General features: G+C 37.3%; 1 protein-coding gene across 2 annotated transcripts in view; it reads left to right on the forward strand.

Moving 5' to 3' along the window:
* B3GLCT (beta 3-glucosyltransferase) overlaps positions 1-27,719 on the forward strand; it is a 56,465-nt gene that overhangs the window by 15,938 nt on the left and 12,808 nt on the right. For both annotated transcript variants that reach the window (XM_064645490.1, XM_064645489.1), the window contains exons 5-10: positions 10,842-10,918; positions 14,528-14,639; positions 18,915-19,051; positions 20,359-20,422; positions 26,120-26,251; positions 27,129-27,198. In XM_064645490.1, coding sequence (XP_064501560.1) covers positions 10,842-10,918; positions 14,528-14,639; positions 18,915-19,051; positions 20,359-20,422; positions 26,120-26,251; positions 27,129-27,198 — 592 coding nt within the window. The remainder of the gene's footprint in view (positions 1-10,841; positions 10,919-14,527; positions 14,640-18,914; positions 19,052-20,358; positions 20,423-26,119; positions 26,252-27,128; positions 27,199-27,719) is intronic.

Here is a 27,719-nt window from a genome sequence, read left to right on the forward strand (position 1 = left end):
GTCTTTATGGCAAGATTTCCCACAATCTCTTGATCAACTTTATTTTTTTAATTAAAACAGATATGTTGTAACATCAAAAGCTTTAAATTATTTGATTTCTCAGTGTTATTTGATCAAGTCCCCCCTTTTTTCTTCTTTTTTGTAAAATGCTAGTGTGCCCTCTGTTTCCTTCCTCGCAACAATTTTCCTTTCTTCTGCAAGAATTTATTAATGTAAATAAATCCTGTAGCCTCATGGAATGTGCTTATTAGCTCAGTTCTTAAGTGCTTATTCCTTAAGATGTAAAAGTTTATCTTGTCTGACAGTGGACTGTTTTGTTGGCAAGGTTCTTTGGCATACTTTCTCCTTTAGCTTTCCATTATTTGTCCCTCTCGTACAGGGATCAGATGCCAGTCAATACCAGAGCTGTTGGGGAAGATACTGTCATGTCATCTGTGATATTAGTCTTGTACACCACTCTTCTTGCCTCGGGCCCTCCTAGTCTTTGACTGATCAGCAAGACTCTTTCCACAGCAAAGTCATGAGTCTGATACGTGACCAGCAATTGAATGTGTGAAGGTATCTTGCTGAGATGACAAATCCTACTCTTCTCTGTGGTGAGGACAGAGATGCTGATGGAGCATCTGGCACCTCTTTCTCAAAGAAGTGAAGTCCCTGCAGAGATCCCTCATGGAAGGACTCATGCAATTAGAGTAATTAGGGAACATGGAACTGTGGTGAAAGAGAGGGAGGAAGAAGTTCCAGCTGTTCTCAGTGGCCTCCTGAAACCACACAAATCTTTGTCCAGAAGTTTTGGGTACCTCTTATGTGTTGCTTTTGTAATGCTTTTTTTTCTGTCTGTATTGCTTAAGTCAGATTATACTACCAGTAACTACTAAAATCCATGTATCATCTTTGGTTTATGAATAGAAAAGTCTGGAAACAAGATTTTTTTGTCATTTTCTTTCTTCTGTCCCATCATCCTCCCCCTTCGCATTTAAACAATGAACACCTAAATATTGCTGTACTAGTTGAATTTTTTTCCTAAACTTGCGTATCTGTACCTTGTGTAATTTAGATTTCTTCTTCAAAATAGAGAACAAATTGGTGGATTAATTTAGCATTTAATATGGCCTCATTTTCAGATTACTCTATAAAGTTTAGTGGGAACTTCATTTTAACCAATCTTTCTTCTCCCCTTGCTTTGCTTTTGTTTTGCCCGACTTGTGTTTGTAACATCATCCAAAACTTTAATATTTACATTTATTTTTCAAATCTGTCAATAAAACTTCACTTATATTATGTGGACAGAGCTTGCAGTATAAACCCTAATAAGCATTGCATTTAAGTGCTCAGTCTATGAAGTTCCCGTTTCCACTTTTTTATCCGTATTAACATCTGTGTTTGTTTTATCTTGTGTTACTTATTCTGCTCTACATACATTGTCTAATATCAGCATGTTCTAGTCATTTGCTTTCCTGTTGAGTCCCTAGTTTGTCTCCAAAATGCTTAATGCAACTGCTCATTCTGGAGCCTCAATATTTGGGTGCTCAAGTTCTGAAATGCATCTAAACTCAATTTTGTTGAAGGATGAGGTGCCTTCAAAATACAACCTTTTGAAAGTATTCCAGGAAAAGTGCACAGAGCTACTGTTCAGTTTTGAAAACTTATTTCACAATTGTCTTGAATGTCTTCAAGGGCTTGAATTGTCTTGCAAGGCTTTACAGATTTGACTGACTTTCGTTTTATCTTTGCTTTCCTCCAGCTGTTCTCTCAGCTTTTTGTTTTAATTGTTTGAACTCTGACTTTCTGATATGCCCTTGCTTCTCATTCTGCAAAGGTATCAGCGTCCTTTTGACAATTGACAGGCTTTATTATCAGCAAAATTGATGTCTAGTTCATTAACTATTGAAAGTGTAAAAGTTACCTACACTGTAGTGCTGGAAGGTGAACAGGATCATTTTCCTGTGATAGATACCCAGCAGATTTGAAGGAATTGGTAGAAGTCAGATAATTCTGCACTAATGAGATCTTTTAAATGTTTTAGTAGGGATAAATGGGCTCCTCTCAGCCCTGCCTTACACATCATATACCACAAATATGTGGTAATTGCCTTGAATTTTTTATGCAGAAAACAGGACCTGTCACCTCACAGAGATGATTTGTCATGTCAGGGCAAAATATATACAAGAAATTTGGAAGTTTAAAGTGCTTTAGGCTATGTGCTTCTCTCAGCCTCTTCTACACCAATCTCTGCATACCTAATAGGATTTGAATAAAACCATTTTACTAAGGTGTATCTTTATTAGTATAGAATAAGAAATTGCTATAAAGCTTCCTCCTCCACTGCGACTGCTGTCTGCTGTATTAAAATTGCTCAGTCATCTTTGAACAGAGTGTTCAAGTATACATGAGAGTAGAATTACTAAATCATCAAATTTAAACCCTTAAAATCAGTACCTGTTGACAGTTTTAAGTTCTCCTGAGCATCTGTACAAGTCCTTAAAATACATTTACCAAATTTCTTGCCTTGTGGAAGCTGCTTCTGCTCTGCTGTTCCTTCCCTTGTTCCTTAGTTAAAAACCATATTTTAGGTCTTTGGTAAGACTGTTGAGGGGGAGGGACCTGCTGCCCCATGTATGACACTAAGTTAGCTATGGAGATGACTGCCTCAAACTTGCTGTCAGTGAAAGATGCTTCAGGCTTATTTGTCGTTAAATATAAAAATCTACTTATATTGCCAATCCTGCTGATATTAAAAGAATCAACTGAACCTCATAAATTGCTTAATTTCATTGTTCGAATCATAGTGTCATTAAGGTTGGAAAAGACCTCAGAGATCATCAAGTCCAGCCTTTGACCTAATACTGGCATGCCCACTAAACTATATCATGAGATGTCATGTCTACTTGATTTCTGGAGCACTTTCAGGGATGGTGAGCCCACCATTTCCCTGGGGAGCCTATTCCAGTGCTTAACCACTCTTTCAGTGAAGAAATCTTTCCTAATATCCAACCTGAAATGTTTTTATTCGTTAGTTATGATTGAGAAGGATTTTACTTTTAAGCAAAAACTCACTTCACAATACTAAAATCCTATCTTACATTCTAAACAAAGAATCCTACATCAGTTGGCAACATAATTGTAGTGGTTCACCATTAATTCTTACTTTCATGAATAATAGAAATGTACTGTATACCACGTCTGTATTTTGTGTGATTGCATTTATTTAGAATTCTTGTAAAGCGTGAGCTGTGAAGATAGTATTCCTCACTGCTTTTTATTCACACAAGTGAAAAGCAAACAAATGACACTTTACTACAATGCACTGTTGCCATTGTAGGCTACTGTCTAATTATACACACCTGTGGTAGCATTTATTATAATAAGCACTTGAAACATTTCCAGATTTTTTCCACATCTTTTTATTTGGCTTGTTACAAAATAAGATTTAGTTTGTGATACTGAACAGAACAGGAAAGATATGGGATATCTAGGGGGAAGATGAGGGATCTTAGAGGAGGAAAAATAAAATTAAAAGCAGACTAAATTGGTGATAACTTTCATACTGATTAAGTTTCTTCCTCCAAAACTACACTTTTATTTAGCAAGTTAATAGTCTTAGTTTTCAAAATTCGGACTACTGCTTAAACTAAATGTTAGACTGACTTAAAATACAAGTAATTATATTATTATTTTATTAAATCCCAGTTAACTGAAAGTATAACAGATGTGCCATACTGCTTATTTGGACTATTTCTATACTAGCAGGTAGTGTTGTACAATAGGAGCAAACCTGGAGAGCAGTGCACTTGTTGCTGAGGAGCTGGCCCTTGTTTTACATGACACTGCAAAGGGCTTTACTTTGGACTAGTTCTGAGTTGACTCTATGAACTGGAGGTCCATTAGCAGTTGCGGCACATCCTTTGGTTTAGTTTCATCCCAAAGACATACAACTTGTGCACCCAACGATGCACAAGATAGTGCAATGATGAGGGAAAAAAATGCACAAAAGTGGACTAACTTGTACTGATTATATGAGGCAGTGCTAGGAAGCAGTAGGAGCTGCTTTTGGTCAAGGTCTCAATTGTACTGATAGGTTTGAATTTTATTTAGTAAATAAGTCTTTCTTACAAGGTATTAAGATTTATAATGATGATAATCAATTTGAAATGTGTCAATATCTCTGAATGTTGTTCACATCTCAATTAGAAGAATGAAATTGGTTAGGTTTTTATATTGTTCCGTTTGAAAGGTCAGGAGTTGACAAATCTATCAGCAAGCACTAATTGAATACTCCAGAAAACTTCCTTTTGGTCTTTGAAACACGTAGCCCAGATAATTAAAGCTACTCTATGTCTTTTGCCTAACTGGAGGATGGGGCACGTTATTGATTTGTTGATGAACATATTTTTTTGATGAAAAATATTTATTTATTTGTTTTCGATTTAGTAGTTCCTTGAGTTTTCTTATGTCCTGCTCATCTGAATTATGATCTGCTCAGGTTTTCACCTCTGAGGTTGGGAGCAATTGTGTTGATGTTGACACATTTTTTCCTCCTGACAATGGAAAACGTAGGTGTATTTATAAATTCTTTGTATGACAGTTTGCTGCAGGGCACTTGTTTGTACCAGTAGTTGAGGAAAATCTTGTGATGCCACATCAACATAATGCAAATCAAATTAACTCTGATTACTGCTGAGCACAGGTGAATTATTTCTGGATCACAAAAACCTTACTGGACCTTCTCCTGATTTTCCAGTTGTTGGAAGTCTAGGCAGCATGTTAGGAACTGGCAATGTTGCTGAAATTTACTCCCGATATTGTTGAAGAACAACCCAATAAAATAAAAAGTCAGTGGCTGCCAGCATCCTTACCACATGAAAATCTTACATCAATGATGATTATAGATTTTTGAGACAGAAATATATTGTAGTAAAAAGCTTTCTTTTTGATGATGAAATAATTTATTACATAAGCTAGCTGCATAAGAAGTCCCATCAGATACAAATCCTTATTGTAACTGTTTTCCCAGGCAATGAGTTGTTGGTTCTAGCATGCAAGCGCTTGAGTCAGTGCTTGGTTATGCATTCAGGTATGTTTTGGGGCAGCTAAGTTGTGTTCTGAGGATTTTGATATAACGTATAGTAGGAAAAAGGATTAAAATTACTTCTTTGATAAAATGTCTTTTTTTTTCCCTCTAATCTGTAGTTAGAGTCAGGAACGCTCCAAATTACTTTAAGCTCCAGTTATTACTTCCATACAATTAGGTAAATGCTTTGGTCTTCTCTTTAATGTAAGATCATTTGATGACAGACATGCACAAAGTACTTGATCTTGATTTATGAAAGCAGGGTACTGCTATGGCCTTTCCCTGAACTCTCTGAAATTACACATAATATATTATGAAAACTCAGTTCCTTTTTAAAATGATAACCAGGCATCTGAGAGTAGAACAGAAATAGAGATTCTCTCTAATGGAAAATAGTAGATTATATTTTATTACTTCAGGCTTCCTGAGGAGCAAAAGATTATTGGATATTATGCTTTATTAGCAACATGGGGTTTGTTGTTGTGGAGTTTTTATTGTGGCCTTTCAGTACTTAAAAGGAGCTTATAAGAAAGATGAGAACAGATGTTTTAGTGGGTCCTGTAGCAATAAGAAAAAGGGTAATGGTTATAAACTAAGAGGGTAGATTCAGACTAGACATAAGGAAGAAACTTTTTACAATGAGGGTGGTGAAATGCTGGCAGGTTGCCCAGAAAAAATATCCCACCCCCAGAAACATTCAAGGTCAGGCTGGACAGGGCTCTGAGCAACCTGATTTGGTTGATGTCCCTGCTCATTGCAGGGGGTTGGACTAGATGACCTTTGAAGTCCTATCCGACCCAAGCTCTTCTATGGGTGCAGCTTGAAGGGAGAAATAGAGCAAGGATTAAAATAGACAAGGCAACTTTGGAGAAGATCCCAAATAACTGACTTGTTAAACAGAAGCAACATTCTTTTGTTACAGTAGTATTGTAAAATAGTACTTTAAATCATCTGTGGGTTTTATTTGAATGAGTATATTGAAATAATATTTTGTCCTGGATTCTTGGACATAATGCTCTGATAAAATTGATATTTATGTCTTTAAAACATGAAAAATATTCAAAACGTGTATTGTAATTTTCAATGTTTAAAAAAATTGTTAGAATATAGAGAAGACATCTTGTACAGTGTAATATTTGACGTTGGCAGTTCCTAGCAAATTGTCTGCCCCACTGGGTTTAGAAGCAGGAGATTTGCTCTTACTTTATGTAATTTTAGAAATCCTTCAGGATATCTACAGAATTGGCATGTTTGTGAAAATAAAGCTGTAGGGAGACTTCAATATGTATTCCACAGCTCTACATTATCAAAGTAGTCATAACGGATGACTGTAAGAGCTTGGCTTATTTAACCTCCCAAGGGAAGGCTGAGAAGAGGGTAGGTAGGCTAGCTCTGAATGTGTCTTAGGATTGATTACTGAAAAGAAGATGAGAGAGTAGGGAAGATGTTGTTAAGTGCTTGTAGAGCATGTAGAGACTAGGAAAACATTTCTAACTCTGGAGCTGTGCAACTGAACAGCAGTGTCCAGGGTTTAAGATCCCCCTCTCCTGCCTCTCAGCTCTGGGCTTCATGAGTATATTAAAATTACAAAACACGGGGATATATGCAAGACACCTGCAGATATTGGCATATGGGACTCATTAAGAGCAGATTCCTATACACTCCTGTGTTTTTCTATAATGTGTTACAAGCTTGCCAATTGCTCTGATCAGGCGACTCAGTAATATAACAATGAAAAGATTACTACAATGTTTTACATTTCATCACAGTTCCCTGTCTGTTTTTATGCTCTTCTTACATGTCACATAGGACATACAATTGATAGTGCTCAGCAAGATCTAGTTTGAATTATGTTCTAATAAAGCATGTTCTCACAAAACAATACACTTACTGCAAGGTTTAGTTCTGCTTAGATGAAATTCAGTGAACTCTATTCTGTAGGAAAACAAAGCAAGAACAGATGTGCTAGTGGGTCATAGAGGATATGACCTAGCTGTGGCTCTGGATATCCTATTTTAGATGGGGATGATCTCTGCCATGCTGGGTGCTTACAGAGACCCATTTTAGCCCTTTAGTCTACGAAACCTTTGTTTTTACACTGTACTGTTTTGTTCTCTGTAAATTGTGCATTTCTCATATAGGGTTTGGTAGATTAATATGAAATTGCAGGTAGTGCAGAAATAATACGTATACTTGTTTTGGGTTAGCAAGTCTCTTAATTAGTTGTTTAAAATTCTTTTATTCTGAATTATCTTTTTCTTTATTGGATATGCTATTCCCACAGGGGTTTTCATTTTAATGAAGAGGACTTCCAATGTTCAGATTCAAGAACCAGAGTTTGATTTTAGTTCTGTTGATGATTTGCTGTGAAATTGAGTGTGCTGCTAGCATCTTCAACTTGCATAAACAATACTTAATGGTTGTAAAGGTACAAATGAAGCTGTGTCAATGTCTTTTGAATTGATTTGAAAAAGTGGATCTAACCCCTTTATTCACACTTAGTTTTTTGCTTATGGAGAGTTTGAAATTGCAATCTGTAGCAGGTATTGCTGATCTCACTGTGATGATAGAGTAGGTAGTAAAAATGGAGTAAAAATGTCTTATATTGTATTTCAGACCACAAGCAATTCCATTTTTTTGGTTTTGCCCTTTAAAGTCAGCTTAGTTGTGAAAGTGGGGAGGGCAATAAATTATTTTATTTAGATTATTAGATACTTTGCTTGTGCCATACATAAAATGTTGATACGTGTGAAAACATATGTGCCCTGTAACTGTGAAAACAGTAGTTTCAAGATAGAATAGCTACTGAATGCAGTACAGGCTATGGATGCATTTGTGGGGGAGTTTTATGAGATAAGCAGACACAGTGTGTAAGTCACATATCACTACCTTGACTGTCTAGCCATCCCCTGATGAGCTCGCCTGCATGTGCCCTTCCACTGTTCAAAGCTGACATCAGGTACTTTTTACCTTTTTTCCCCCATCCATGTACTGAAGATAGAATAAATAAAATGAATAGGTCAGCCGTGTTCGACAAGGTTCAGAGTGAAAATACATAAAATGAGAGAAAAAGCAACAGAGATCATCCTGTATTTTTGAAAGAGGCTATTTTACCTGTACAGTGTGTTTTAAGCATCTCCTTTATTAAATCAAAATTGATTCATTGTTAGAGGTGAGTGGAAGCAAAGGAACATGAAGGGACATGTATTTTCATGTTTTAGAGGAAGTTGGGTAGAGAAAAAGAACAGGCTTATGAGAATGCCAAAGAGAAAAGATACCTTCTAAAAGTGTTGGATTAGCTCAAGAGAGAGTGCTTTTTCTTTATAACCACTCCTTTTATCTGCACAAAGGAAATAGGTGGGCATTTTTTGTTAAAGAGATACCTGAGCATATGTTACAGCTACTTAGATTATGTAATTTACTTTGTACCTTTTTCATGGACAAATGCTTTTTTTTAATCTGAAATTAACCTACCTTCAGCCTTTAGTGTGATATAGACACTGAATATGCTATTACTAACTACTTTTTTCTTTGTCTGGATCCTATTGTACATGAAATACATGGCTACCTACAAATACTAGCATAACTGCAGGGTTTGTGTGTTTGTAAAAAAAAATGTTCTTGTAAAGACAGAGGTCTGCTTTTTTATGTTTCTATCTGCAATCCCATAAGCAGACATAATTTTATGTTTTTACCATGAAGTGGCTACATTTTAGTCAGATACCAGATATTGAGCATACTATGACTAAGATTTGCCACTTCCACAAAAAACCCCTGGACTTCTTTGGTTTTGCAGTGAATTGGAAGTAAGCAGAAACATATTTGATAGACTGGCTTGAACTGGAACCATAAATCATGAGATGCAAGTGAATATCTTGTTCCAAATTAAAGTTTTGATATTATTTCTTTTCAATTTGGGTCATTCCAAATAGCATAAATATTTTCAAAACCAGTACATCTTTATCTTTGTGTAAGGTTGATGCATTCCTGAGACACAGTTATTCCTTAGAGCAGTAGAGATGTTTTCTTGAATGTATGAAATTTGGAGGGTTTATGTATTTCTAGCTGCTGTGCTTAATTGCTTTTAAAAAGGATTTAAAGTAAACTTGACTGAGTCAGCAGATAGTGCAAACTTTACCTTACAGCTTTTCTTAGAAGATAAATTATTTTTATGTTTACATGTTAATTTTATATTAATGGAATTGTTAACAAAAAGCATTCATCAAACAACGTTTGTCATAGGTGGAAAAGTCGAAAGGAATTAGGCCCTTGAGAGAGCAAGGTGGTTTGTCTTAGGAGCTCTGAACCCACTAGGCTGACAGAGGCAAGAGGCTTCTGCAGCTCTGTGTCCCTAGGTCCAACCAGCAGCAAGGCTGAGCGCGTGTTCCAGTTGGGCACATGTGTGTGCACACACACACACACAACACATTACATGTACACATATACACATGGTCTTCCAGTTAGATCAACATGGACACCACAGCACTCTCACAAACACAAACTGGAGCAGTAGCCTGACCTTGTTTCACCTCTCTGGCTGGTCAGGATGAAAGCCTGCTCCATTCTAGTTGCTGGTGCTCAGCCCTCCTCCTGTGAATCCACATTTATGCACACACACACACACACACACACAGAGAGAGTATGGATCCTCCCAGTAGCTTTTATATTCAGTGCATTAAGTAGTTGACCCCTGGCCTCACACACAGACACACACATGCAAATGGACCTTTCTGGTACCTGGTACAGACTTAGAACCCTACCAGTAGCTGACTCTTGCTGCCCAGAGGATCTCCTGAAGCTGGGACCTCCTGTTTCCTAAACATCTCATAATAAAATTTGGTGCCATCCCAAAGTGCTCTTCCCCTGAATCCTGTGGTGAACCCTGCGTCCCTGTGGGCAGTAACCCCCTGACAGGCTGTGAGTGGGGAACCTTTCCCTTCTCTTTAGCTGGTGGGTGCCAACACCTAGACAGAATGATGCTGCAGTGTAGGATTGTACTTGTTAATGGAGTAACACACTGCCTATATAGGGGATGTATTATGGGAATTATGTATCTCCAACTTTTTACATATGTTATAAATCATGCAGTTTGATATATCAGAAGGCCATGTTTAAATGGTATTTTCTTAGGAACTACCCAAGAATGATAGCTTATCTGCTAGACATTGGGATCTGCCACATCAAAGAGGTTTCAAGTAACAAAAGAGCAAAGAAATTTATGAAAAAGATTTTCCTTTGTAGGAATCTTCTTTGATATTTCAGAAAGAAAAAATGCTGACTCCTCATTTTGATTTCTTTGTGAACCCATGGTTTTTTGTCGCGACGTTAGTGCAACAGGTCAAAGCTCAACTCAAAGCAGAGTGTTAGAACTGTTACCTTAAGATGTGTGTAACAGGATTGTCCAATGGAAGCCTTTGTAGAATAACCCACGTTATTTATTAGTATTTCTTTACAGTATAAGATTTAATGGTATGGTAAAGAAATTACTATGATGTATTGATCACATGGGACCTATACAAAGCATTTAATTTGAAGTCTGTTACCTTTATAACTAACAGAGAATTAAGAAAGTATGAGTTGGAAGAAGCACTTCCCCTAAATTGCAGATCACCTTGTTTCATACCATCTTAAGTCATCTATTCTTCAAGGCTACTTGCCAGTCAAAAACAATGAAAGTCATTCCAGAGTAATTTTTTTAAGATTAGTTGATATTTAGGAAAAAAGTACATATAATTCAAGTTTAATGGGAATATTTTTATTTTTCTTAAAGGAATTCCCTACGGTTCTGCTTATTCATCAGATGGACAGTCATGAAGGTGCATGGACAATATTGCCATTAATGAGAGAGTAAGTGTAATGAATGCCAGTTATTTTGGGAATTCAGGCCTCTTTTCTCAGAAGTTTTCAAATGAGAGTTGCAACCTTATATTTTCACTTTCTTACTCTACATTTTTTTTGGTTTTCCAAAGCAATTTTCTGTTAGTTAAATCAGAGAAAGCTATTTTAAGTAACAATAATAATAGAATGTAACTGAACAACTACCTTCTTTGAATCGTTGTGCGTTTTAAAATTATCAGGGAAGTAAACTAGTCAAAAGAAATAACATTTTTAAGTGTGCATTTTTCTATTTGGTTCCCAGTTCTCACAGAATAAGGTGTGAGGTATTTCAGAACTTTTGAGCTTTCAGATTACTTGACTGAATGAAGTAGATTCATTAAAAAAAAAAAAGATAATACTGTTTGGGGTCTCTATCTGTTACAGTTTATAGTGTTTATAAGAGGTGGTATGCCTCTATAGGGAGAAGCTGTAGGTTTCAGCATCTTTTTAGAAGCTTATCTAGCCAATTTTCATCTTAGTCTGATAGGAGAAGGCAGGTAGTCTCAAATACCTCTTGGTTTTAGCTTATGCCGATGAGCCTAAGGAAGACATGCTGCATTTATGGTAGTATCTTGCAAACTGTCAGGAACCAATGATTCTTATTTCAGAAGGTCCTTAAGCTCCATGGTACTGAGGGCTATCTTTTGTTTGAAGCTTGTATTTGAAATCAGTGCCAGAGACCTGGCAGCCTCTCGAGGTTTAATTTAGTCAATGTAATTTATTAGACTGACTCAGGGGGAGGTTTTTCTGTCAGAGTGGTTGCAGGACAAGATGCTTTTCCTTCTGCTCTCCATGGCTTTCTGTGTGTGTAGGAACATGAAAATAGTGCTTGTATAGTAGCTGTCTTTGAGATATATGTAAACTGTGAAAAGTAACAAAGGAGATTTGAACTAAAATGAAAAACTGGAAAATGATGTTCCAACTATCAATCATCTTTTTTTTTTTTTTCCTTCTTAACTCCTGTTTCAATGACCTAGTAGTTCCTCTTCTGAATTGTTTATATTTGGTGACAGGATTTACAGATACAGCTTTTCTAAGAGAGCAAAACTTGGAATGAAAAATAGAAATGCTCATTTGTGTGAGAAAGCAGAAGAAAATTCTTCAGAAATCAGAAGGGGAATCTTAAGTAGAGGATTGCCATCTTAATACTTCTGTAATAATAATTTTTTTCTTGTCTACTCTTTCACTTACTGCTTTTGGCAAATGAATACATGGAATAGTTTAGAAGTATATTGAGGCTTTTAAGGTTTTGTTTTCTCAATGGACAATAGAGGAAGAAGGGAGTTTGGCCCACTCTGCAACAGCTGGTGATGCTTGTAATTGTGATATAAAATGCAGTACCCTTATTGTGTCCAGAAGGCCCACTACATTTCTTCTCGGTAGTCATGTTCATTAGGCAGAGAATAAATCCCTTTTTAAAACATTATTATCTAAAACAGTATCTTAGCTGAGTAGTTCCAATGGCTCCTTGCAGTCTGAACTCCAAAGTTGTGTACTATGAGGTCTACATAAGACTCTCTGCAGGCCTTAAGTGCTTAGCCTTGAAAATAATTCTCATTGTCCATCAATAGGTAGATGAACAGATCATTCTTTTTGTGAACTTATTTGTGCTATATTCGTGAGATTCCGTAATTCTTTTTGTGGGGATCACTCTAGTGTTTTCCCTTTGCCTTTCACCCACCTGCTTTCCTGTATTTCCAGACATTTCTCTCCTGAAGTTCTAGCTGAGCCTTAAAGTGTGAGAGAAAAACCTGCAGTCTTCCCAGGGCATTAAATACCGTACATATTTAAAAACACGACGGTATCTGATGCACTTTCTGTACTTGTTTGGCAAGTTTCAGAGGGGGGCAGCTGTTTTTCCCAGTTGATTTTATCTTGTTTGCTTGCCTAAATGTCAGAGTTACCTGGATTTCAGTGTTGACTAGGCATCAAGTATATGTTCTTATGAACTAAAAGGATGAATGGATCGTGAGTTCTTCTGGCTATTGTAGTTTAGCAGATTATCTTAAGAAGAAAGCAGTGAAAAATAAAATATTGTTGCAAGACACAGAGGAAAGGTAGCTTTTCAGGGTGGTGACTGTCATGATTCAGCCCCAGCCAGCAACTAAGTTCCATGCAGCTTCTCACTGACTCCCCCGTGATGAGATGGTGGAGAAAATTGGAAGGGTAAAAGGGAGGCAACTTGTGAGCTGAGATAAAGACAGTTTAATAGGTAAAGCAAAAGCTATGTGCACAAGCAAAGTAAAACCAGGAATTCGTTCACTGCTTCCCATGGGCAGATGTTCAGCTATCCTCAGGAAAGCAGGGCTTTGTCATATGTAACAGTGACTTAGGAAGACAAATGCCATCACTGCAAATGTGCCCCCTTCCTCCAGCTTTATATGCTGGGTATAACGCTGTGTGCTCTGGAATATTCCTTTGGTCAGCTGGGGTAAGCTGTCCCGGCTGTGTCCCCTCTCAGTTCCTTATGCACCCACAGCCCACTCGCTGATGGGGCGGGATGAGAGGCAGAAAAGGCCTCAAAGCTATGTAAGCCCTGCTTAGCAGTAACCAGCCCAAATCAGCACAATGACTTATCCCAGATGAAAAAAGGCTGAACTAGTTTAACACCTGGCAACCATCTTGTGCTTCTAGCATGTAATTAAAATACCTGCAGAGGCAGGTATCACATTTTCTAGCTGAAGTATTTCTCAGATAGTGAGTTTGGCTTTTTGAGGGGATTTGTTTGTTTGCTGACTTAACAGTTCTGCTCTTTCTTTTCATTGCTGATTTTATCAGTAGCAAATGCTGCAGAGAAAGCAAAATGTGATGTTCATAGGTACTAGTTTTCTTATCCCTCTCCTCAGACAGTTTGTTTAATTGAATCCACGTAAAAGCCATGCAAAGGAAACTAGACAAATAAAGATTGTGGTTTTTTCCATTAGGTTGTCATTAATAAATAAGGCTTTGTTCTGATAAGTAGTGGAAGAATTAAGCCAGGAGGAGCAGAAAAACAAGAAATGACTTTTTTTTTTTTTAAGGAGTCAGGAATCCTGCATTGAGATTATTGCTAGCCTCAAGGAAGGTAGGGTAGTCCTTTCAATCTATAGTTTCACTGTACTGGAAAAGCTAATGAAGCTTTTAGGTTGGGAATGATCAGTGTCCAACAGCTGTCAGAAAACCTGTCATTAGGCATTGATTGTTGCAGTGCTGTTAGATGCCCAATGGTGGGACCCCTTGGAAGAAAGCTGAGGTACAGGGGGGAAGGTAACTTAAACTGCTATCTATGAACTTCTGAATTCATAGGTGGCTATTAGATCTATATAGTACCTGTATGTTTCTGAGTAGACATCCTTTATGTATCCCTGTTCCCTTTCTTCTGGAATAACTGGTGCTTTTTAAAGAGATATCAGCAGAGTCATTCTCTTTATCCATTCACTGTAGTCCTTTATTATGTAATTCTAAATTAGTAGTAAAAGTTTCTGTTTCTGTATAAATGAATAATTGATTGCAAAGTACTTATATTTGGGGAATGTGCCTTGAATTTGTCATTTTGTTCATTAGCCACTTCATTGGTAAAATTTTAATTTCTGTTTTTAGCTTCTCTGTTACCTATGGTAGGAACTCCTCATGGATTTTCTTCTGTGAAGAAGATACAAGAATACAAGTTGTAAAACTGCTAGAAATACTTGGAAGATTCGACAGCTCTAAGGTGAAATAAAAATTTAGATATGTAACTTTCTTTTGAATGTGGTTGGGTGAGTTTTTCCAAGTGGAAAACATATATCTAAACAGCTTAAAACAGGGAGATAGATTTCTGTTGCTGAGGTTGAGAGCCAGGTATTTAACATGAAGAAGTACAAATGCTTGTCTAGCTGTTGAAGAACTATTAAAATCAAACAGAGAAACCATTTTTTCTGTGGGTAGCCTGAAAATGATGTACCATCAATAAAAAGATGAATATAGTCTGCTGTGTGGTTCCCTCTCCCCATTTTCCTGTCTACAGACAGTTCTGATTATCATCACACAGAATGACTGATGTTAGTCTGTCTCTCATCTAATATAGTAAGGTATTTTGTATGCATTCTGTTTCTGAACTGTGTTGGTGATAAGTTTTCTGTACCTGCTGGAAAACAAAACAACACCAAAGGATTTGAGGAACAAAAAGAAAAGTGTAGCTACCAAGAAACAAAGTAAATTTGGCAATGCAACCGACATGAAAGGTGTTAATATTTAGAATTTTCAGTGTTCAGAAAAAAAATCACCTTGGTGTCAGCCTGTATTAAAAGAAACAAAAATCTCCTTTGTGAAATATGTTCTGCCTCTTTATTGCAACTCTGCTTCAGGACTCACTTCAGCATATTTACTTCTTTTGCAGGCACATGGCCTTGCAATGTCTTCTCACAATTCTTTTCTAAAATGGGAATAATGATTATTCAAAGATCTTACCTTTTTAAACACTTGGCTTTCAAAATGGCTGACTGAATATATTCAGACCCTTGGAATATATCCATTTTTTTTTTCCTGTTTCAGAAACACCTACTCCTAATTGACACTCTCAGAATAGAAAAATGAACGTTTTTTCTAGATGCTACCCTTTTGCTGGTTTTAGTCTCTCCCTTGCGTTACATGCAGATTCTATTAAAATAACGAATTATGTTCCAACCTGAATTAAAAGGAAACTAAAATGTTTGCTTTTGTACATAGTAATTGTCATCTTAGTGTAACAGTCCATAACTGATTCCTTATATACAGTAGTAGTCCACCAGTCACAAAATTTGAGGGCAGTTACACCAGAACAAGCTCATTCATTATTTGTTTTAAAATATCAGCAGTCTCCATAATAAAAAGTTGGTATACAGTAATCTCAGTAAAAGGTGTACAATGGCCATGTGAATACGTGGTGAATCTGTTGCTCTTCAATCTAGATATGTAGAGATTAGTAGCAGAGCTGTTGAGACTGATACGAATGTAATATTGAATTCACTATTGAGTGAAAACAGATGTATCAAAGCCTCTTAAGAGACCATGGAGGAATGTTAAGAGAATGATTTGCATTGATAACCAAGAACATTATTGACTCAGTAAAACTGAAAAACAGTGAGGAATATCTTGTTTGCATAAAGACTTTAAAGCAAGCATTCAGATGTTGAATTATACCTGAACATCAGGAAACACATTTTTATTGTGCACACTGACTGTACATTGGCACACATTGACCAAAGAGGAGTCTCTGTCCTTGGAGATAACTCACAAGCCATTTGGACATGGTCCTGAGCATCCTGCTTTGTAGGTGGACCTGCCTGAGCAGGGCAAGTTAGACCAGGTGATCCCCAGAGGTCCCTTCACCTCTATGATTCTTTGTTTCAACAGTAGATTGATTCAATCTGTGCTTTCATCGTGGAAGATGGCAAGGTTAAACCAAATTGTATGTGCTGCTCCTCTTCCTGGCATCCTAGCAGGATGATAGACTACAGCCCCAAAGACATTCAGAATGAGTAAACCAAGTTGATGGGCAGTAATGACTTACTAGCTGTTGACACCTATAGGGTATAAAATAAAAGATCTGTCTAAAGGACAGTTTGCCTTTGAGAAGCGTAAGAACTCATAAAATATCTCACTAATATACAGCGATGCTGTGACAGTTGAAGTCTCCTGTCCTCTCTGTCAGACATGACCCTTTGAGTTTGGCATACTTTCCTTGGTATTTCTGAGTAAGTGGATCAAAAAGTGAGTGGGTAGAATCAACTCGATGAGCAAATTAGGTAAAGTCACCTCTGCACTCCCTGAGGTCTGCTATTGAGATTTGTTGCATCACGTTCCTTCAGCTATTAAATTGTTCTAAAGATTTTGGAGTGCTCTTATTCAAGGTAGGTCATTTTTGTCATTTTTGAAACACAGTATATTAACTGATCCAGTGGATGGTAGTTATCCACAATGGAAATCATGTACTTTTTTTTAGTTCACATTTTTCCCTATATGCAATTTGATTACTGCAATTCCTTAAATTATTTTATAAGTTCATTTGCATATAACTAATCCAATCTTGTTAAGACAGCCTGCACAAATTGACTTGTCCTACATATCTGGGTAGTAAATAAACAGTGTTAGGAACCAATAAGCTTGGAGAACGTTGGCTGTAACTTGTAATGTCTTCACAGTGATATGTGACTTAAAATTGCCAGAAATAATACTGTGTGAAAGCCTGTGGAGTGTGTATGTATGGATTTAATTACAGAGAAAGGAAGGTAGGGTTGTCTTTTTTTTTTAATCCATAGATTGTTTTCATGTAAAAATTAACACCCAGAATTAAGATAACGAAAAATTTTTTTTCACTATGTAGCATAACAAATTAGACTGGAAGAGTCCAGAAAAAAAAATTCTGCAGATGGTATCATTGCATTAAAATGTTACTATTTATTAACTGTTTCTGAAACAGAACAGTATGATTGTGTTATGAACATTTTGAAGTCTTGGAGGCCCTAAAATAATTTAAAAATGATGTGCACAAATGCTTCTAAGGAATTTTTGTAATACTTTCAAGGCATTCATCTTTGTGCATAAAAATTAATGTTTGCCCATTTTCATTTGCCTCACAGCATTTTGTTTGCTTTTAATGCTGTAGTGAACACTTGAATCCTTCAGTAAAGTAAGGAGAAAACAGAGCCTGTTGTTATTGAAGATCTAAATTATAGGCTGTGTGTAGATACTGCATAGAAAGGTTTGTTAACCACCATGAAAGTGATTAAGAAAACAGTGGAAAAAAATGCCCAACTTTATCTCCTCTATGTCAATATGTGTGTAGTGTTAGTTTACCTTTACTGTTTCCTCAATAAATTGCAGAACTGTCAGCCTTAGGAGGCACATAGGAACAAGTTTTCAGCATTTATGTTACCTGAAGAAATCACTACTCAAGTAGGAGATACATTTGACTTGTATTGAGAGTAGCCGATCGAAGAAGAGGGCAGAACTATGCGGAATTCATGGGAAATGCACTCAACACATTACACACATATATACACGTTACTCTTGCATCAGTCCCTTGGAGAGTCAGTGTTCCTGGCAGGAGTGGCATCCCATATTTTTGGCTCATGTTGCTTATATGGGTCCTGACCATCCTTGCAGGTGGGGGTTCTTGAAGCAGGCAGCACCCAATAGCTTTGACTTGGTGTGTGTGGCAAGACAAGCATTCCTGGTAGCACCTGAGGGCTGCCTTTTGTTGCCTTTTGGGGAGCCAGGTTGAGTCCTGGCTCACTGACGGGGAGGTTGCCAGGCTGAATGTCCTATGGGACAGCCATAGTCTTGCCAGGCTCAGCTGAGTTTGGCTGGAGGTGTCTCCTGGTGCACAGACCTCTCTTCTGTTTGCTGCCTGCCGTGCCCTGGCTAAATCTCATTTGTCACTTCTTGTTGACTCTGGTGAGCTATAAAACTTAGTCTATATAGCAACATCTGCTTAGATTGGCTACTGAGGCACAAGATCCTCTTGAGGTTAGACTGGGTTTTTAGGTCAGATGTTTCTACAGTACTTCTGCTTGAATATTTTCACTTTTGTCTTGAATTTTGTGTAAATTATTTGTTTCATGTGAAGTATGTAAACTGTGCTGATGCCTTGAAGGAGTTTTGTGGAAAAAACAGTTGCCCAAACCTGCTTTGACAGACCCTGCTTGAGTAGGGGAATTGAACTAGACAATCTAAAGAGGCCCCTTCTAACCTTAACTATTCTATGATTCTGGGATTTCAGTGTTGTTTGAACAAGTGAAATCAAGGGCATATGCTGGAGTTTGAAAATACAGCATATAGTTGAATTCAGAGAACTACCTTTAGTTTCATTTCTTACCAAGTACTTTTTTTCCAGGTTATTTATTGTCAACAGTATGCTTCCCTTGTTTTTGTTTTCAGGTTTGCTTTATTCAGCATGAATGCAGTCATCATCTTCACTAAAAGGATGCTGTAGATGAACCAAATTGTTTCTTAATTTCCTTTACAGGAGTGGTTTTTAGGTAAAGCATTATATGATGAAGAATCTACAATAATTCACCATTATGCCTTTGCTGAAAATCCGACAGTCTTTAAATTTCCAGATTTTGCTGCTGGTTGGGCACTTAGCATTCCACTTGTTAACAAGTAAGAACTGAATTTTTAATCCCTTCCTACTTATTGATAGTTATTAAGAATGTTTGGTTTATACAATTTTTCTAGATGCTAATCAATATTATCTTATTGTGTTATGATTTCACATGGATTGATGTTTTCTATAAAAGATGAAGGTATTCCTGCAGTAAGGTTGAAGATCTGTTGCAGATCATGTAGATATGCAGAGTCAAATTTTTTCAGCTGTCTTTGAATTGAAGCTTCTGATTGCAGCTTAGCTATGACAGCTTGGGATGTACTCAACCAGTGCACGCTGGTGCACTGGTTTCTCATGGCTTTGACTTCAGAGCCTACACTGAACTGTTGCTGCTGCCCCCTATATTAACAGCACTCACACTGATACATATCAGTCTGCTTTGAGGATCTAAGGTGCATAGGTAGACATTCAGCCAGGCACAGTAATGTAAAACTAGCTCTGGGCATGCCTACATAGACTTGTGCTCCCACTATAACCGTAGCCAGAAAATTCTCCTTTGATAAAATTGCATTTTTTCATTGTTTGATATATTCCAAGCATAATTATTATAAACACTTAAGAAGTCATTATTAGACAAAGGTACAGAAATAGATTTTCTGTGCATGTGATTTATTTTACTTTGCTCTGCCTATGTCATCTAATTAATAGTTGACCAGTACTAGTCATTCAACTAGTTCAATACCATATTTTGTAATTTAAAAAATTTATTCTCCCCCAGACAGTGGTTTTATTCCTGGATCTTAGAGTGACTGCGTTGCCCTCTAGAAGTGTTTCCCATGTTGTAGAGACAGACTATGTGTTTACTTCACATTAGATGCTTTCAAAGGAGATTTCAAGTTCATAGATTTCAGAAGTTGAATGCACCTTACTGTAGCAAGGATTGATGTTTTCAAAAATTGAAAGTGCCTGAACACTATTCTTTGGAATACACAAAGAAGAGAATATTGTCTGAAGTTTGAGATGCTGATCAATACTGAGCTTCAAATGTACTGCTGCTTTTAATTTGTTGAGAATGTACATCTACTCCAGGTGAGAACTTTTTTTAGGGCAGGAAAAATGTGTCAAAATGTGTGCTGAAAATTAATATTAACATCATGACACTGGGCTCAGATGAAAAAAAATTAATACGATAAAGAAATATAAGTTGCTTCTTGAGGCAATAACTACAGAAATGTGATTTATTATTTTTCCCCTTATAAAATGGTCACTAATATACCATTTTCCAGTAATATACATCCTGCAAACACTAGTGATTGATTTTTTTTATATGTCTGAGTAAATTTCTTCATCTTTAATTGTATAGGCTTGCGAAGAAGTTGAAGAGCGAACCACTGAAGTCAGACTTTACAATAGATTTAAAGCATGAGGTAGGAAGTGATGTGATGAAAAAATATATAAAGTTATATATTTGAATGATGATAAATCAAAATGGAAATATGCCATTTTTCTTAAACATTGCTAGAAAGTTTGACTGCAATAGCATGTTTGATTTCTTTCCCTTTCTTTAAAATATTGTAATACTTTAAAATTATATTTTAAGCATAGAGGAATTCATTAATAAAATTGCATTCATATATGAATGCGTGCGTGATTGTATACAATAAGGTATATTCTAAGGCTTGCTCTGTAACGAAGGAGAGACTTGCAATTTGTGAAGCATGAGCTGAGGTGAACAGTATCTCAGGTACTAGCCAGCCTCACTCACTTTCTAAATCAGATTGTCAGAGCTAAATATGGTGGGGTTTGCCCTAAATAGTCTGAGGATCCCAAGTGTTGTGTGAACAATCAGTGCTGCAATTTGCAGCATGGAAGTCTGCAACTGTTATTTTTTGTCTCTGGTTTGCAAGAGCTTCAACAGGTTGTCACTAGGTATTTCAGACTCTGACTGAAACATGAGAACAAAGGAGTGGGGGGTGGATCTGGAAGAGTATCAGTGCTACTTTTTCTGAAGCTTTTTTATTTTTTTCTGCATTCAGACTATTTGTGTAGCACAGGGTTTTGTACTGTGTTTAGTTTTTTCACCCAAGTGAACTTCTGAGCCAGGATAGAAGAGGAGGATGAATCTGGAATAAGCTTGTTGATTTTGGCCTGAAATTGGGTGATATTGAATTAGTTTTAAATATTTTAAAACTCTTGAAAGTCAGCTATGAATTATGGTTCTGGTCCTGAAGAAAACCCACCTTGCTTAAAACCACTGCTGCTGTTTCAGATCTTGTAGTGGTTATAAACCTCCTCATTTATAACATAAATCTACAGTGTATTTATAGAGTATAGATTTGTAGCATATTTAAATGAATTTGGGTTTGTGGCAACACCATTCTTTCACATAGTTTCCCCTTCTTGACTGATGTATTTCTCATTAGCATTAGGACCTCTCAGCTTTCATTTTGCTACATGAACAAGACAACAAGCTGTTTCTTTCCTCTTGTTAGTTTTTTCTAAATGCAAGATCTCGGGCTTCACACTCTTAATCTTTTTTTTTGTAAGACAAAGTCATTCGTATATTCCCAATATTCCAGTCTACCTCAGCACTGACAAAGTCTCTAAACAGTGTCATAAAAAAGATCATTAAGAAACCTCGCTTTTATGTGCCACAGATTGCTTAATGAAAAACAATTGATCACTCGACCAGCAAAATTACTTCCATCCACTTCTCATTCTGTTAGCAGGTTTTTGCATATGTTTCATTTCAAATTTATTGCCATTGATAACCTAATTCAGCCCTGTAATTATTCTTTCTGCACAGCCTCGTCTCCCTAGAAACAGTTCCATTTCCCCTCATTGATTTTATAAATCACCAGCTTCTCCCTCTTAAATAATTTTTATCTCTACGTCCTTCTTGTGTGAATCAAGGTTGACAACAAATCAAAGGCTATAATCTGTTATCTTTAATGATTGTGTGTAATGTTTAAGTTTTTGAAGGATGAGAAATGTTTTGAGAAATGTGAAATATTTTAGGTTGATAGAGTCCTAATAACATATGCCTCTAGTCTTTGGTATTTTACTGTGCTCTGTATCCTTTTCTTTTTCTTTTTTCCCATAACATTTATATCACTTCCCTATCTCTCAGATGCAGTAAAGGATTTTTGTCATGCTGCTCATTTGTAGGTTGTTGTTTAGACTTTTTGTAACTATATAATATCTAGCACATTCCTTGATGCTTATTCAAAGCTGGAAGAAAAAATTGATTTTTTGTATGTCTAACACTAGATTTGAACTAGAACTAAGACTAATCTTGTCTTTTTATAGTAAATCCATTTCCATTGTTCTAGTAACAGTGTGTCATCTGCACTATAACCCAAAATAGCATTCTGACCTCACTTCCGAAATCAAATAGCTTCACACCATTCTAAGGCTTTCTATTGCAGATTTCATTTTCCAGTGGGAAATTTTAGCGTATTGTGAATTTTCATAAATAATTAATGTTAAGTTACAGTTGTTAAATATTCCTTGTGCTGCAGGAGCACTGCTTCTTTGTTGGTTCGTGCGATAGACTTAACACTGAATAGCTGAATTCTGAACTAATACAGGGATGACTGGTTAAGAAGATCCAGGAGCACAAGTGATGTGTTCTCCTTTATCCTTCCAGTTTCAGGAAACGATGAGGGAAGGAACAGGAAGGGCCAGCAAACCAATACGTGGCTCTGAGCCTGGTGTCAATGGCAGAGTTTGAGGTTTTTGATTGTGGGTCAGTTTACATGACAGCAGGGCTGCTGACAACAGATGGGGTACACCTGTCTCAGATGGGGTAAAGGCTCTTTGCCCAGGAGTTAGCAGGGTCATTGAGAAAGCTTTAAATTAGATTTGGAGGGGGAAAGGGATAAAACCAGGTTCACTAGAGATAGGCCTGGGGGCACTACACTGGTGTTTGAGGGACAGTATGCTAGTGAGGTCCTCCAGTCTGCTGTCTCAGTGGAGGCAGAGGATGGAGATCCATGTGGCAGCAATGACACAAGGTTATTATTGGTGTGTTAGAAACCATGGAAGCACCTGAGAGTAGTCACATAGGAATTAGGGTTCTCCCCTCCAAAAAGTGTTGGGATCAATAGCCCAACTGAAATGCATCTACATGAATGCTCATGGCATGGGCAACAAAGAGGAGAGGCTGGAAGTCATGGCACAGCAGGAAAGCTATACATAGTTGCCATCTCAGAAACACAGTGGGATAACTGGCTCAATTGTAGTGCTGCAATGGATGGCTATAAACTCTTCAAAAGGAATAGTCAAGGAAGGAGAGGCAGTGGGATAGCCCTCTAGGTCAGGGCTTGTCAAGTGCTTGACCATGGTGTTAATAGGATTGAGTGTTTATGGGTAATAATCAGGGGGAAGGCCAACAAGGCAGACATTCTGGTGGGATTCTGTTACAGACCCCCCCAAACAGGATGAAGAGGCAGATAAAATGTTCTGTAAGCAGCTGGGAGAAGTCTCACAGTCACTAGCCCTCATTCTCATGGGGGACTCCCACTTACCAGATGTCTGCTAGAAATACAATAGAGCAGAGAGGGAACAGTTCAGGAAGTTGCTTCCTGGCACAACCGGTGAGTGAGCACTGCTGGACCTGCTGTTGGTGAACAGAGAAGGACTGGTGGGTGATGTGATGGTTGGAGGCTCTCTTGGGCATAGTGACCACGAAATGATGGGTTTTATTCTTAGAGAAGTAAGGAGAGGGGGCAGCAGAACTACTGTCTTGGAGATACAAAGGGCAGACTTTGGCCTGTTCAGGACACTGGTTGAGAAAGTCTCTTAAGAAAGTCCTGAAAGGCAAAGGAGTCCAAGAAGGCTGAACATTCTTCGGTAAGGAAATAGTGAGGTGCGGGAGCAGGTCATCTCCATGTTCCAAAAGATGAGCCACTGGGGAAGAAGAGTGGCCTTTCTGAACAGAGAGATTTGGCTGGAACTTGGGGTAAAAAGGGGAGTTTAAGACCTTTGGAAGAAGAGGCAGGGAACTCAGCAAAACCACAAGGATATATCATGAGGTTATGCAGGGAGAAATGCCCAACTAGAACTTAGTCTGGCTACTGCTGTAAAAGACAACAAAAAATGTTTCTATAAATACTGTAGCAACAAAAGGAGAGCTAAGGAGAATTTCCACCCTTTATCAGATACCAGAGGGAAACATAGTGACAAAGGATGAGAAAAAAGCAGAGGTACTTAATACCTTCTTTGACCCAGTCTTTAATGGTAAGACCAGTTGTTTACAGGGTACCCAGCCCCCTCAGCTGGAAGACAGGGAAAAGGAGGGGAAGTGATCAGTGATCAGCTGCTGCACCACTTAGATACACCCAAGTCGATGGGGCCAGATGGGATTCATCCAAGGGTACCAAGGGAGCTGGTGGAAGAGCTTGTCAAGCCAGTTTCCATCATTTACCAGCAGTCCTGGCTAACTGGGGAGATCCCAGTGGACTGGAGGTTAGCAAATGTGACACCCATCTGCAAGAAGGGTCAGAAGAAGGATCCGTGGAACTACAGGCCTGTCAGCCTGACTTTAGTGATGGAGCAGATCATCTTGAGTGCCATCATGTGACACATACAGGATAATGAGGGGATCAGGCCTAGCCAGCATGGGTTTGTGAAAGGCAGGTCCTGCCTTGCTGTTGAGTGTGGCTAAATGGTAGGATTAAGAACCACTTACATACCATAATGTGAATGTGGTGACAAGGCAAAATGATAAATTTGGAGATTCATGTGTGTTTATTGGCTGCTCCTTACAGTGAGTGTATCTCTTACATGCCAATTCCCTACTCCACCTCTACTTCAAGCATGATCAACAGCATTTGTCTTAATGCATAAGCGTGAGTGGCAGTTTTCTTCCATATAGTGTCCTTTCCCTTGAATACTTTGTTGAACTCATATGTAATGCTGGATTCATCTGTGTTTTCAGAAGCATTGCTTATTAGTGAATAATAATGTTTGTACTCACAGTTGCTGGTAGCCTGCATCTGCTCAATTGCAAGGAAGAATACAGTAATTTAAACTCTTTTCAGTGCAATCAAACTAAATGTTTTTACTTAGCAGTTGAGGTGGTCAAAGGGTATATGTGTAGTTACAACAGCCCAGCTACAATCAGCAACTTACTAAAAAGTCATTGGTTATTGTGTTCTATTATGTGACTGTGCCCTGTTGAAAATCTTTCAAATCTAGAAGCTTGTTTCAAATACATAATTGTGTTCTAAACCTGACCCAGTCCTAACAGGGCATGTAACAAACTGACCTTCTATTTCGTTCCCTCTAAGTTCCAGAAATTACTATGGGCAGGTAGTTGAGATTTTCTGAGGTTGTTGAGACCTAAATGAGACAGACAGGAAAATCATAGAATTGCAGAATGGTTTGGGTTAGAAGGGACCTAAAAGATATCTAGTTCCAACCTCCATGTCATGGGCAGGGATGTCAAAAATAATCATCTATAAATTAGAAGTCTGTGACTGCTTTGATGACTTGGGCTTGTTCAGTCCACACTTAATGCTCTTGGTTCTTCTGAACAAGGAGAATAATAATAGCATAATGATCACATTATTTACTAAAAGAGGAGTTGAATTCTGGCCCTAGGCTGGGGGGCTAAAGCTAAAAGTTCCTAAGTAGGCATAAAACAGTGAAAAGGAAACTCATTTTCATTGCTTTTAGTGTGTGCTGGGTCTGGCACCATATTAGAGAGGAGCACTTTGCTTGTTTTCCATTCGAGTCATTGGGAATATGTGTAAATAGTATGAGAAACAGAAACTAGAACCCAGGACTAATTTTGCTCCATTGGAGAAGTGTCATTCCTCCTGTAAATTCCAGTTGAGTTAGAGATAAGTAAACCTGGAAATCAGATTTCCTACATCTTGAGTATATGTTCAAACAGCTCATAGAATTTCTTCTATAGTAAAAATATTACGTGTTGGCTCTAGAAACATGAACAAGAAGTAAGGTATGCAACTAGTTGATTGACTAAGGGACAAGTCTTCTACAGCATTCCATATTCTTCACTTTTCCTGTTAAGTTTGCCTTGTAATATGATTTCTTTGCATGCCCTGAATATTTTTATACAGTGTCATTACTGATATAAATGTTACCTATTTTGACAGATTGCCCTGTACATTTGGCAGAAAGGGGAAGGACCACATCTTACTCCAGTGCCTGAGTTCTGCACAGATGATATGAACTCATATAAAGTTGATTATTGTGCAACAACATTCAGTAATTCTCTGCCACTTTGTGTAAGTACCATATTTTAAATATCATTCACTTAGTAAATGTAAAATTCATAATAAAATGCATAATACTCGACTTCAGAAATCTCAAAATTTAAGAAAATATTTTTCAATGAGTTAAAAAAGACTTAACGAAGTAGTTTGTTCTGGATATTTCCTAGCAATTAATATTGCAAATGCTTTAATGGGTCTTTCTACCACAATATTTGATCAGCACATGATCTGTAAAGTATTTACCCTTGCACTTCTGTGAGATACTGAAGTATAGATGATCATAATACAGTATTTGTTGCCCTAAAGTACAACCCATCTCTTCCACCTCTAGGAGAATACATTTGTGTTATTATGACTTAAGCATTACTGGAGGCCAAAAAGTGTTCCGTGCTTCCCGGAGAGAGAAATTCTAGGTGCCAAAAATGATAATAAATAAAAGTGGTCAAATGGTTTATTACAACTGAGAAAATTAAAAGATTTTTAGTGTATAGCATTTAATCTGCTTTTTCCAAGTGTGATACAATTTAACATGTTCTCATAGTGATTAATTTAAAAGAAATTAAAAAAACATTCTTTTTCAGACCTAGTTCATCAAGTTCTTGTATTAATTTTCTTTTCCTAATGATAAGTGTTTTAGTTCATGTTCGAGTTCTTTATCGATGAAAAATGTATTTCAATTATGTTATTTCAGGAATTTTAAACAACCAGTGACTTTTTTTCAGTAGATAAAAATGTACTTCCTAATGTATTACTAGTACACTATTCTGTTTGATATGCTCTACAATGAAAAGGTATTATCTGTTTTATTATATGTATGGACATGCATATCCTGTAAAGTATTACAGGCAGAGCCTGCACTTAAAGATTATGTTTTGTTCTGTTCATATAGGGAGAACCAGTGAAAAAGGAAGACATTTTTGTTGCTGTAAAAACATGTCGAAAATTTCATGATGACAGAAGTAAGTTGTTGAATGGTCAAGGTACTAGATTTATACAATATAGTTCATTAAATGAATATCTGAAAAACAAGCTGATCTTTGCTGTCTCTGTAGCTCTTGGGACTAATATTTGCGAAATCAGCTTGGAAACAGGAAAGTTTCAGAATTATAAAGAGCTTATTCTTTAGACAGAATTTTTTTGCTGTTCAGAGTCCTCAGGAGTGCTGTCAAACATTTGAGATGAAAAGTTGTGGTTGTTTGATGTTTCATCATTAGTGATTCTTGGCAAAAAACTTGAAGTTTAATATCTAAATTAAAATATGCATGAAGTTAGCTTAAATTGTAAATTGGAGCTCTTGCAATATTAATTAATATAGCAGCTATTAATATCCTTCAGTGACTTTGCCCAGATAATTGGTTCACTTCTGTCCTTTGTACTAGCAGTGACAATTGTGCAGCTCTATGGTGACTGATTTAGAAATCTGAACAAGCTGAAAGGTCCCTCATCTCCTCCTTCCTTTTGTACTGCCCTCCTCTCCAGT

The sequence above is a fragment of the Pseudopipra pipra genome, chromosome 2 (assembly GCF_036250125.1).
Source record: "Pseudopipra pipra isolate bDixPip1 chromosome 2, bDixPip1.hap1, whole genome shotgun sequence".
Lineage (NCBI taxonomy): Eukaryota > Metazoa > Chordata > Aves > Passeriformes > Pipridae > Pseudopipra > Pseudopipra pipra.